Source organism: Mandrillus leucophaeus, unplaced genomic scaffold (genome assembly GCF_000951045.1).
Source record: "Mandrillus leucophaeus isolate KB7577 unplaced genomic scaffold, Mleu.le_1.0 Scaffold593, whole genome shotgun sequence".
In the NCBI taxonomy this organism is placed as follows: Eukaryota; Metazoa; Chordata; class Mammalia; order Primates; family Cercopithecidae; genus Mandrillus; species Mandrillus leucophaeus.
The window spans coordinates 1,066,057-1,079,297 of NW_012106397.1; the positions used below are offsets into that span (position 1 = coordinate 1,066,057).

The window sequence follows — 13,241 nt, forward strand, 5'->3', positions numbered from 1 at the left end:
CACCACGCCCGGCTAATTTTTTGTATTTTTAGTAGAGATGGGGTTTCACTGTGTTAGCCAGGATGGTCTCGATCTCCTGACCTCGTGATCTGCCTGCCTCGGCCTCCCAAAGTGCTGGGATTACAGGTGTGAGCCACCGCGCCCGGCCAGTTTTTTAACGTTTTTAAAGAGCCACTGCCCTTCTAATGAACACTGCTGGGGTCAGACAGAGGCCCGTGGAGCTGACAGGGCTGGATGGCCGACACACAGACACACAGGTCAGACGCGGGTGCCAGAGCTCTCTCAGAACCACAAAGGACCAAACTGTCTTCACACTGTGCACTATATTCACAGAGGAACTCTGGTTCAAAGGAACCCTTACACGAGAGAGCCCCAGTGTGTAACACATGTAAAGAGATGCCGCCGTGGTTGGAAGAAGAGGCGGGGGCAGGGCCTGCAGCCCCAGAGGGACCTCAGGCTGGAGGAAAGCAGTTAATACACTAGATCCTGATAACCTCCCCCGGCAGGGGGCCCAGTGGGGACACACCCCTCGCAAGCCCAGGCAGAGATGACCACTGTGTCTTAGAGTTAGACGTGACCTTAGAACACTCATGAAAGGGTGGGGTGAGGGTAAGGGGCCCGTTCGCCATCTCATGCAGAAACACCCTCAGAGACCACCCTGGAGTTACTCAAACTATGGCCTTGGGGACTGTCCAGAGATGGCCCCTGAGACCAAGGCGGGCCCGGAAGGCAGCTCACCTTGTACACTGCTGAGTCCAGCTTTGGCTTCGTGACGGGCGTGGGCAGCACAGCCTTCTTATCCAACAGGACTGAAAGCACAGCAGATGGGAGTCCAGCGGGCAGGCTTGCAGGGAGCCAGCCACGCCGGGAAGACCTCTCAGGGGAGGGACAGGCCTCTCACACACCCCTCCCCCAACAGCCCCTCCCAACTCACAGGACAAGTCCCTTTTCGGGGTGTTTTTCTTCCTCCTGATGGGAAACTCGTCGATCTTGAGCTCGCCGTCGTCCGACACGTACTCATACTCATCCCGCACGGGTTTGGGCTTGTCCTCCCTGAAGTTCTGCAAGGCCCCGAACACACCAGGGCTCGTCGGGGGCCTGAGAGCCTTGGAGCTAGAGCAGAAGCGAGCGGGTCAGCAGCATCCACACAGCCCCAAGGCCAGTGGACCGGCGGGACCTCCCAAGGGGTCCCCTGCCAGAGCCATGGCAGGACGGCCTCCCGGAGGCAGGTGGTGTTGCCACCATTTGAATTTCCATTCGAAGAAGCCTCAGGTGAGTTGAGATGGGAGGAGGGCGGAGGGCCCAAGCCTCTGCAGACAGGAGGCCAGGCTGGACCCTCAGTCCCCACGGTGGGAAGCTACCTGCCCACAGGAAAGGACACCCCACCCCCATGGCCTCCTACACAATGCTGTGCCTCCCCCCGCACCACATTCAGGCAGAGAGAGCCCTTCCCCAGGCAGTTTAGATGCTCAAGACAGTGACCCCCAACTGTCCCAGGGCCACTGGACAAGCTTAAGCCCTGCCTCCGGCCTGCCTGGGAATCCTGGCACATGCTGAATCAGTCTTTAACCAGAATAGGATCCAACTTTCCTGGTTTTTTCTCCATAGCTATGTTGGAAAAATAAACTCCGCGCCAGGGATACAGGATAGATGTAACGGTCTAAGAAAGAGTGTGTAATTTGTCTCCCTGCCGGGGCGAAGGAGGACTACTTCAGAGCTTGGCCTGCAAGCAGCTCCGGCCTTGGCCCTCCCAGGGGTCTGAGGACAGGTTTCTCTCTCTATGGCAGCAGGGACAATAGGCTGAGGCAGAAAAGTCCGGAACTTCAAACAGACACAGCGCCAATCCCGAGCAGATGGAAGTGCAGACACCTGGACAGAGCGCCGGGCGAGGCTGCTTCCAGTGCCCTAAGTGAAGGGGTGGCGCCCGCTGCCTCACGGGCTGGGCCACAGAACACACAAGTGTCCACGGGCTAGAGTCACACCGCTCTTTCTCATCTCCACCCTCAACTCCCCAGCACCATCACAGAGTGAATGCCATCTAACAGCTTCCCCTGAACCTTTAACTTCAGATGAAGCAAGCGACATGCCCAGGGCAACGAAGCTGGGCAGCCACAGGACCCTGCAGACCTGCCCCTTGGCTGAATGGCCTCACCTGTTGCCCTGAGCTCCCTGGCCCTCACAAGACTCCGCCTGGGCACTGCTCCCTTTCTCCACCACCCAGAAAGAGGCGTTCTCCTCCCATCTCTTCAATGAGGAAACTACAACCCGGCCAAGTCAATCTGTGGCTGCTGCAGAAAAGTGGCCGCCCCTCCTGCCGGAACCTGTCTGACTCCAGCCAGGCGTGGGGCCTCAGCAGGTGACATGCCCCACGCACTGGGAACACACACAGGCCCAAGCGTTGCCACTGGAACCGTGAGGCTCTCGAGGTTGCCACCGCGCTCACAGCCCTCAGCACCCTCACCTCACCCCGAGGCTCATCCAGCATGACCACACCACCCAAACACACCCCCTGATCTCTGCTCAGGGCCATCTCCAGGAGGCCCTCCTGACTCCCAGATGGGTCACGCTCTCAGCACCCAGGGTCCCACGTTGGGTTCACACCAGGCCCTCCCCACTGGCTCTGAGAGCCAGGACCCTGTTTCCCACGCACATCCTCAGCACCAGCTCACGAGAGCCACACATCTAACATGCATGGAGTCCCACAGCCTCCCTCCCTGACTCGGGGGCCCATCCCTCACTGCAGGCTGCCCAGCCCCACCCAGGCATGTCTGCTTCCTCACACCCACCCTGCAGGTGGAGCGTGGTGGGAGGCAGGGACGTGGCTCTGCTGGTGTCTAGGTCTGAAGAAGACGTGCCAGGAACAGGGGCTGCAGTCAGTGAGGTCAGCAGCTCAGAGGGAGAGGGGTCCCCGGAGGTGTGTCAGGCAAAGGCTGTGTGTGTATGGGGTACGTGATGTGCAGCGTGTGTGGTTGTGTGTGATGCAGTGTGTGGTGTGTGTGTGTGAGATGCAGACTGCATGCATGGTGTGTGTGTGGTACAAAGCAGTGTGTGTGATGCGGGGCACGTGTGAGCTCACCCCTCCCATCCAGGCACTCACATACCTGAGGAGTTTCTTGTTGGAGAAGGAAAAAGAGAACTTGTTGTCTTTGTTCCCAGCTAGAGGTGACTTCTCTAGCTTCTGCTCCTCTTCCATCTTCAGTAAGGAGTCGGGTTTGCTGTTCTGAAAAGCAAGACGAGGGCCGTCTCTGAGCCCCACACAGAAGTGGGGGGTCAGGACCCCGACTAGTGTCAGTGGGAAGAGGCAGCTGCTGGGAACACGCCTAAGGAAAGTCACCCATAGCTCTGGTGGCCACCCAGGCCGCTGTGGGGTGCTCAGGGGCCTGCACCCCATGGACTCAGTGCCTCGATGCTGCCTGGCCCCCAGGGAGTGGGAATGAAAACCAGAGTGTGGACAGTGAAGGGAAACACTGTTAACATACAGGGTGACACATTCAACCTCTTGCATCCCAACGAACTCAGAGGAAGGCAGTCCATGGGTGGTCACACGCACCTCAGACCCACATAAACACACCCCATGGTACTACCTACTCAGGACAAGCAGACACGTCTGCACATTCCTTCACACACATAGGGCCTCACAGATTCATCTCTGCTCACATTCACCGAGCTGACACACGCACACGCACGCATGCACACGTGCATGTCTCACCTTGTATTTCCACTTGGCCTCTGACTTGCTCTTGGTTTGCTCTCGAATTTCCAGCCTCTCCACATCATTCTGCATGTGAACCACGTCTTTGTTGGGCACACTCAGGACACTCTTTGTGGCCTAGAAAAAAGGGCTGCTGTGACCCAGAGGCAGACACAGAGGGCCGGTGGGGCTCCCTTGAGTCACAGATTCCCTGTCTCTTTCTGGTCCATGTGCTTGCAGTTCAAGTCTCCATCCATCTACCCATCCATGCATCCATTCACCCCACCTATCCATCTACCCATCCATGCATCCATTCATCCACCCATCCATCCATCCATTTATTCATTCATTCATTCATCCACCCACCCATTCACCATGCATTTGTTCATCCAGCTACTCTTCCATCCATCTGTTCATTCATCTGCCCACCCGTTCATCCATTCATTCATCCCATTCATTCATCTACCCATCCATCCACTCACCCATTCGTTCATTCATTCATCCATCCATGCACCATGCATTTGTTCATTCATCCCTCCATCCATCCATTCGTTCATCCCATTCATCTACCCACCCATTCATTCATCCACTCATACATTTATTTATCCATCTACCCATCCACTCATCCATTTATTTATCCATCCATCCATTTGTTCATTCATTCATTCATCCACCCATCCACTTACTCAATCATCCACCCATTCATCCATCTACCCATCCATTCATTTATCCATCCATCGGTCCATTCACCCACCTATCCATCCACCCATTTGTTCATCTATCCATACATGTATTTGCTCACCCATTCATTCATCCATCCATCTATCCATCCATCCATTCCTCTATCCATCCATCCATCCATCCATCCATCCACCAATTTATTCATCCACCCACCCATTTGTTCATCCATCCATTTATCCACCCATCCATCCACCCAACCATTCATCCACTCACCATTTGTTGATTCATTCATCATCCACCCATCCATCCATTCATTTATCCACCCATCTATTTGTTTGTTCATCCACCTTTCCATCCATTCATCTATCCATTCATTTATCCATCCATCCATTTTTTCATTCGTCTATCCATCTATTTATTCATCCATCCATCTACCCATCCATTCCATCCATCTATTGTTCATCCATCCATCCATCCATTTATTCATCAACCCATCCATCCACCCACCCCCCCAACCATCCGTCTATTCTTTCATCTATCCACCCAAGGATCCATTCATCTACCCATCTACCCATCCATCTTATGCACTCATCCATCTACCCACTCATCCATCCATCCCTTCATTAATCCATCCATCCATCCATTCATTCATCCATTCGTTCATCTACCCATTCATTCATCATCCATTCATGTACCCACCCATTCATTTATTTGTTCTTCCATCCATCCATTCATCTACCCATTCACCCATCCATCCATTCATTTATTCATCCATCGATCTACCCATCCATCAATTCATTCATGTTGCCATCTATACATTCACCTATTCATCCATTCGTTAAACCATTCAACCATCCATCCATCTATCCAGTCATTCATCGATTCATTCATTCATTCATCCATCTGTTCATCCATTCATCCATCCATTCGTACATCTATTCATTCATTCATCCATTCATCCATCCAGCCATTTAGCCATCCACTCATCTGCTCATGCATTCATTCATGCTTGCCCTGTTAAAGAGAACACAAAAGTGTCCCACTACACTCCTGTGATACTGGCCCTGAAGTGTCCTGGCCCCCAGGAAGTGGATAACAACCTCCTCCTGGCAGAAGCTCACACTCAGTGGTGCTTGATCTCAGGGGTTTATGGTCCCTGAAGCCCAGACCTAAGATCTTCTAGTCAGAGTAGGTCTTCAGGGCTGGGCCCATCTCTCTCACTGTCCACAGGGGCTAGACTATCAGGGCAACCCTGGTCCTGTCCTCACCCCTAAACCCCCTCCCCTCCAATGGCATTCTCCCTGTTGTTTCTGCACAGACACCTCATCTACCTTCAGGTTTTAACCTCAATGCTTTGGCCCCAGGGAGGACCCAGGGCTTCTTTGTCCCATGGCAACTACTCATCTGGCTAGGAAACCTAAACTAGACATCCCTTCCTGGAAAACCACCATGCCTCCTCCACCAGGTGGCCCTCTTGGGTGCCACCTCTGCCACAGCACACACACATTGTGTTGCCTTCCTCAATGAGGGCCCCTCTCCAGGCCCACTGCTCTGTGCCTTGCTGGCACAGCCTGTCCACTCGGGGAGGGGTCTGGACCTGGATGCAGCAGGACTGCGTCAGAACCAGGCAGGGAAGTGCATCTTCTGGGCAAACTGAGCCCACAGCAAGAGCCCAGACCCCCACATCTTCCCAGGTGCCCCCGGGGAACAAGGACAATGGGCCCTAGCTATCTCCATGGGCCATTCCCCCAAGAGATGCTGCAGCACCCCTGGTGCTGAGGTGGGGAGTCAGGGTGAGGGGGGCCTACCTTGCCCTTCTTGGGCGGCTCCATCTTGGTCAGTGCCTCCTTGGTGTGGGCTTCGAGCAGGTCCAGGTTGGGGATGGTGGGTGAGGCTGACTCCCGGGACTTCTTCCCTTTCTTCTTGCCTCCATCTTTGAGCTTCAGCGTTTTGGGGGGCCTTGGGGGCTTAGGGGGCTTTGGGGGCTTGGGGATTTTGGACGGCTTGGGCATCTTCACAGTTTTGGGAGTCTTTTTTTTGGACACTTTCTCCAGGAGGGATTGAGGCGGGGTGGCCTCAATGGGAGACGGAGGCTCCTCCTTCTCCCGGTCCCCGTCACACACCTCATCTGATGAAGCGACAGTATTCACTTCCGGTCGGATGGCTTTGGAGGCATTCTGGGAGACAGAAAGGAAAGGGTCACGTGCTGCTTCTGCCAAACTGTGGCCCAGGAGGGTCCACATATCAGGACGCTGGAGACCCTCACTGCCAGGCTGGTAGGGAGCTGTCAGTCCAGAAAGCCTCAGCTACCCCACACCATCATGTGACACACTCACACCCAACCCACGCTGTTGTGTGACACACCCGTCACATGCCATCAGTCACTTGCTCTCCCCAAGGCTCTTCTGTTCTACCCCAGCACAGCAGCTGAGGGCTCATCCAGGATCACACAAGCTGGGACTTGAGGGGCTAAGTCAGGGGCTCCTCCCACAGAGTGCCCTCCCCATGGGAGATTCAGAGAGGCTGGTGCCATCTCTCAGTCCCTACACACTCACACCAGAACACAGACCCAGCCAGAGACCTGGGACCCTAAGCCCTCACAAAGGCAAGCTCGCCCAGGAAAGTGCAGGGAGGACTGTCTGGGGCACTGGCCTTCCTGGAGCTGGCAGCTGTCTGTCAGGTTGGCCCCTGGGCCCACAGAAAGACAGGCCGGCCCTGCCCCATCCCCGGGGATTCAGCCCAGCACCTGGACATGGCCCCACCTCACTGAGCCGGATCTCTTTGGCCAGGTCTTTGATGAGCTGTGAAGGTTTGAAGTGTTCCGGGAGCTCGTCCTCATGCTCTGCCAAAGCCTGCAGGACAACCGGGCCCAGGGTCAGCATCAGACACGTCCCGTGGCCCTGACCTACCCCTGCATTCTTGCAGGCTGTCGCCTGACTGTCGAGCCACTCTGATCAGCATGAGGCGAGGGGCTTCCCAGCCAAACTCTGCCCTGGCAAGAGGTCTCTGCTGTGAGTCCCCATCAATAGGGGGACAAACCGAATACCGAGAGGACAAGCTTGCCTGAGGCCACCACCAGCCGGCCATGGAGTGGACATGGGTCCCACCCCTTCTTCCTGGTCAGAGGCCACTCCACCTGGTCACCTGGCTGAGATGAGCTGGGAGGGCCGCCCTGGACTGCCCTGGGCCTTGAGACCTGAGGGAGGTGGCGGCTGCAGGATGGCCCTGGGAGTGCACTGGCTGCCTCTCCTGCGTGGCCCATCCAGGAGAGAGGCAGGCTGCACACAGTATTCCCTACAGCCTTCTCTGTAAATCTCCACTGGCCTTCTCTGGCCTGGGAGAGGGTCCTCCTCTCAGGAGCGGCCACAGTGCCTCTGTACAATGAGAGTCCCAGCAGGAAACACTGTCCCAGAGGGTGCCCAAGGCTGAGTCAGGCCTTCCCCTCCCTTCTGTAGCCAAAACCAAGGGAAGATGCTAAGGAACACAGGAAGTGGCTTCTGTGGGGGCGCGCACATCGGGAAGAGTCACACGGAGGGGCTGCCCGGGTCACAGAGCAAGGTGGCTGGGGCGCTGCACCCGCTATCAGGCAGCTTAGCTTCTGAGCTAATGCCAGGGCCAGCCAGGAGGAGCTGACAGGGTGTCCCCAGCACTCCCTGTCCTGGAGCCAGCCACTCCCCCAGTCCTTCCCTGCCCCCACCAGGTTCCAGGCCTTTCTGTGCTCAGTGTCATCCCACCATGAGCCATCTGTCCTCCACCCGCAGACCCACCTTCCTCCCAGGAGGCACTGGCACCTGCTCACCCTCCTCCCACCAACTTGTGACCAAGCTGTGAGCCCCTGAGGGAGGGGGCTCGGCATCTACATCTGTCCTCCCCCAGCCCTCAGGTGGCCCAATCAGTGGACAGCAGGGGTGTCTGGGGCAAAGGCACACCCTGGGCCAAGCCAGGCAGAGGAGCACCACCATCCTTCCCAGGCTGGATCTCAGTGGAGCAGGACAAGTCCTGGACATCGTTGCTTGGTCTCCAGGGAGGTCCTCCCACCTATCACTGCTCTCCTGCCCTAGGCATTTGTGACATGATTCCTACCTGCTTCTTCGTCCACGATCGGAAAGCACCATTGAGAATTTTAGCTCCTTGGACTAGATGAGGGGGCAGCTGCTTCCCAGATTTGTGAGAGCCTGGGAAGGAGACACTGGGTGAGATGGGTGGATGTCCGTTGCCCACAGGTGCCTTCGTGCCCAGCCATACAGCCAGACCGGAGGATGCCAGGTCCAGCCTTCCAGAGGTCTCCCTCCACCCACGGCCACCAGCTCAACTGCCAACAGTTCCTCTTGGAACCTGGGGGTGCCCATCCTCCTGGTGGCCTCCCCTGCTTGAGGAAAGACTGGCCCTCCCACCATCCTCCCACTGTCTCACCCTCCAGGCCCCTAACACAGGCTGCCTGGCTCTCCTCACTCTGCCCAATACCCCAGCCCTGCCTGAGCAAGGGGCTACACATGCCAGGACCCGGGCCACCGGCTGTCTCCAGGGCCCACACAAGGCATCCCCAAGCACCTCTTCCCATCTCATGACGCCCCTTAGCACAGTGGAGGGACCAACCACAGTTCAGCTGGGAGGTGTGCTCCTGCCGTGGGCCTCCCTCCCTCTTCCCACTGGAGAGGGCTCCAGGGCTCCAGGGCTCTGACTCACCAGGACCATGGCAGCTCCCTGGGTCCTCTCAGTCCTGGGGGCCAACTGTACTGTCGTCCACTCAGAGAGGGAGGCCCAGGCAGAGAGGATATGGCCACAGTGGCCTAGCTGGCCAGTAGTCAGGCTGGCCCTGTGGGGTGGCTTCCCGGATGCTGCCCTGATCCCTGCCTCCCTGGCACGAGTCCCCTGAGGGCAGGGCTAAACTCCCATCCTGGGCACTTCCCTCTGCCAGAGTCAAGTTCAGGGCTCCACGTTTAGGGTGCAATGGGAAAATCTTACTGAAACCTGGCCAGCCACAACTAAGGACCATTTTACCTTCTCAAACTAGGGCCAGAGTGCAAAGGGTTCTGCATAAAAGAACTCTTGGCTGCTATCAGAACCAAAAAAGAAAAGCTAAGAGCAACTTTTGGTGAAGGGCACACTGAGAAAGGAAGTCACACATAAATGCAAACTCTCCTGTAGGCTCCCTCATGCTGCTGCACAGTCTGGAGGCCTGAACAGGGTGGCGGCTGCCAGGAGCCACCTGCTCTCATCTCTGACGGTATGGCCAGGCAGGACCTGGGACAGAAAGGGGCAGCCCAGGGATGCCACAGTGCATCCACAGAGGGCCAGGACCGAGCCACAAGACTGCCTCATGGTCCAGCTGTCATGGCCCCGAGGGACCCTAAGGGGACCCAGAGCCCACTCACACCCACTCCTCAGCTAGTGACAGAGCGAGGGCTCCAGCTTCCCAATGTGGAGGGTGGAGCAGGTGTGACTGATACCTGCACCAAGGCCACGCACACTCGCCCCTCTCAACCCACAGCCCAGTGTTCGTTCTAAAACAAGGGACAGTCCAATCGGAAAGAGAGGCCCAGGCCGTTCAATCCAGTCCTGCATTATACAGATGGGGAAACTGAGCCCCAGGGGGCTGAGTCCCAAAGGGCCTTGCTCAGGCCACAGGAAGGCAGCACTCACACCCAGTCAGCCAGCCCTGACCCAGGTCTGGCTGTCCCCACAGCCAAGAGCCCCAGGCTTGGACACCCACCCCGGAGTGACCAGTACCTCTGAATGCCTCCAGCAGGTGCTTCCCCATGTACCAGCAGGCAGTTTCAAAGTTGGGAAACTGAGTCAGGCTGCCCAGTTTCAACCTCCTTTCCACTTCATATGCTCTGGAAGCCACCAAAGAGCCATTCTCAGTGCACTGACCATCAAGCAGGTGACACTGGGTGTCAATCCAGGCCCAAGACACACCTGCTCAGGCCTCCCCACTGGGCCTTGCATAGCTGCAGAGGACCAGGGGACAACTGCCCTGGTGGCTGCAGGCCTTGGGGCCCATGAGAGCTCTGTCAGTGCCCAAGAAGAGAAGGCAGCAGCCTTTTAAGCAACCCCAACCCCAACCCCACCAAGGGCAACTACAACCGTCCAGCAGCCAGGTCCCTCGGGGAGCCGGCCTGCACGGCCCCAGAGCCCACCTCCTCCTTCCCTCCACATCACGAAGAGGCCCACAGAGGCTGATGGTCACGTCCAGGCCACCCACAGGCGGGCTGTGGCAGGACTCAGCCCAAGGCGTCCAGCACCGACCCAGCAAGAGGGAGGACACTGCCCTGCGGAGCCTGAGGGCAGACGGCGCGGCAGGCACTACCTCATCTGCATCTCCACGCTCAGGCTGTGGAGGAAATGTCCCGCGAAGGCCAGGCAGTCCACAGGGGTGAGCGTGGCATAGATCCAGCCTGGGAGAGAGAGGGGAGTGGCTGGTGCCCCACCTTGCTACCATGAATGATGGGCTTCTCATGGCTCCAGATCAGGGAGCGGTGGAGACCAGCACAGGCCTTCCCCAGCCCAGGATCCAGCTCCTGCCTGCCTATACCTTGGTGCCCTGTCTACCTCTGCAGCTTCACCAGCAGCCTGGGGCCTCCCTGGGAGAAGCTCTCTGGCCCTGGTCCAACCCCAGCCTCCATGGAAGGGGGTCGGGGGAGAGGCTGTGTCTGAGGCGGCACAGACTGGTCAGTCCAGCCCCGCACAGACAGAGAAACCAAGGCCCAGAGCTGAGGGGACTCACTCGGGCCACTTGAAGGGGCAGTACTCAGACACAGGGAGGAAGCTCCAGCCTCTGTCCAGCTACCCGGCCTCCCCACCACACTCATGGTCAGGAGACAAGGCCAGGGCAGCTGCATCGCCCCCAGAGCTGGGACTGGTCCCCAGGTTATCCTCAGAGACACAGCCTGGGCCAGACCCTGGGAAATCCACAACTCTTTCCTAAATAGCTGTGACTGTGAGAAAGCCAACGGAGGGAGGAGGGACCCAGAGATTACAGAAGATTCCGAGGCTTATAAATCATTAAAATATGAGGGCTTCAGTTTGATACTTATTTTAAATGAAAAAAAATCTATAAAACGATTTAAAAATCTGAACACTAATTGGCTATTTGATGATACTACGGAATTGCTGTTAATTATTCATTTTTCGAGGTGTGAGAACAGTACTGCAGCTATGTTACTCTAGAAGGAAAGGAAGTCCTTCAGAAATAGTGGAATATTTAAGTGAAACAGCAAGATGTCTGGGATTTGTTCTAACGTCATCTAGGGGCACACAGTGGCTCATGATGGGCTTTCTCCCTCAGCACAGGCTCAAAATGTCCCCTACTATTGCCTTAATTAGCAGCTAGTGCGCTCCTCCCTCACTGACTCTGATGGCGTGGCTGCTGTCCCCGCACGAGGCTCTCTGAGCTGGGTCTCCAGTTGTGGGCTCGGTCACAGTGAGCCCAGCCAGGATGTGAAGGCGGCTGACTGGCTGTGCAGCTCCAAGGTGGCCTCGGTGGTGAGGAGTGCTCATGCTGACCAGACAAAACAAGCCCCGTGGCTGGGCCCTCTGCAGGGACTGGGCTGGGGTGGCGGTAAGTTCCGGACAAGGGAGCAGGCACACCAGGGACGCTCAGAGACCCCGTGGTGGGGACACGGCCCAAGGGACAGGGCACTAAGCTTGATGAGGCCCAGCAATCCCTAGGACACGGTCCCCAAAGCTGCCCGCACTCACCTGACGGGATGAAGAGGGTCTGGCCCTGCTTGACGATGCACTTGTAGCATTTGTGGACCTGGTCGGCAAAGAACATCTCGCTGTGGTTAGAGGCAGACCGCCAGCGCTCATACAGGGAGATGTTGGCCGAGGCCGGCCTGATGAGATAGAAGGTCTTCTCCCCCTGCCAAGAGAGCCTGTTGGCAGAGCCGCCCATGCCAGGATGCGGGGGTAGGGGTGCAAGCGACAGGTCCTAAAGTGAAAAGTACCCTGCCCAGGTCCACGACTCCTGCCTGCAATACTGAGGGCACAGGTGCTTTGCAATTCAGAAGTGTGGGTGTTAGGAAGGTTCTGGGTATCTGGGCCCCCAGCACAGTCAAGAGCTAAAGCCCATAATCCCACATTGCATTGTTTTGAGGCACTACAAATGGTGTGGGTACCCAGGCTGCAAATAAAGCTGTAACTGGGTATCAAAATTCCAGGTAGCTCCACTCTTGAGAGCCACTTGGATCCCAGGCTGGGTCAAATGATGCCACTGTGTCCCAGGCAGTCTTACGGCAGGCCCCAGGAGGGGTTCTGCCCCGGGAGCAGCGAGACCCCGTCCTACTGCAATGGGACCAAGGCAGGTTCCGAGGATGCCCCAGTGACTTGCTCAAGGCCTCCCAGAGGTGGGACGAGCACATGCACCCGCCCAGCCCCAGGTCCAGCTCCAGCTGGTCTGCAGAAGGTCAGTTAGCAACTGGGGGAGCCCATAACTTAGGGTTTCCTTTGTTCCTGTTGCTATTTATGTCTCATTTTTCTTCTGGCTTCCCTCTCTCAGCCTAGCCTTCCCTGCCCCCTCAGATGCCCCCATCCTGCCCACTGGCTCCTGTGCGGGGCCCTGGCTATGGCTGACCCCTCTTCCAGGATGTCTCTGCAACACCCCCTTTCTCCTCTAAGTGCACGGCCACCCAGCGGCCTCACCCAGTTGTTAACGAGCCTGAATCCCATTAGAACAAGGAGACGCTCATGCGATTCTCTGCTCCCACATGCACCCCTGCCCCTCCACCCAGAGACATCTCCAGAGGCCTCCTGTCCCAGGGATGGACGGTCCAGGGCCCTCTGGGGAGTGGCATCCTGGCCACAGTCAGGGCTTGTGGGGACTGCAGACGATCTTGCAGATCGGTCATGGTCATAGCAAGGCTGAGGT

General features: G+C 57.0%; 1 protein-coding gene across 1 annotated transcript in view; it reads right to left on the bottom strand.

The window, feature by feature from the left end:
• The window catches only part of PHF2 (PHD finger protein 2), a 56,380-nt gene that overhangs the window by 19,921 nt on the left and 23,218 nt on the right, over window positions 1–13,241 (bottom strand). The window contains exons 6-15 of the mRNA XM_011999447.1: window positions 12,074–12,236; window positions 10,683–10,770; window positions 10,103–10,209; window positions 8,456–8,547; window positions 7,135–7,224; window positions 6,181–6,549; window positions 3,710–3,829; window positions 3,102–3,220; window positions 935–1,113; window positions 739–809 (exon numbers count right to left, since the gene is read on the bottom strand). Of these exons, the coding sequence (XP_011854837.1) occupies window positions 739–809; window positions 935–1,113; window positions 3,102–3,220; window positions 3,710–3,829; window positions 6,181–6,549; window positions 7,135–7,224; window positions 8,456–8,547; window positions 10,103–10,209; window positions 10,683–10,770; window positions 12,074–12,236 (1,398 nt within the window). The remainder of the gene's footprint in view (window positions 1–738; window positions 810–934; window positions 1,114–3,101; window positions 3,221–3,709; window positions 3,830–6,180; window positions 6,550–7,134; window positions 7,225–8,455; window positions 8,548–10,102; window positions 10,210–10,682; window positions 10,771–12,073; window positions 12,237–13,241) is intronic.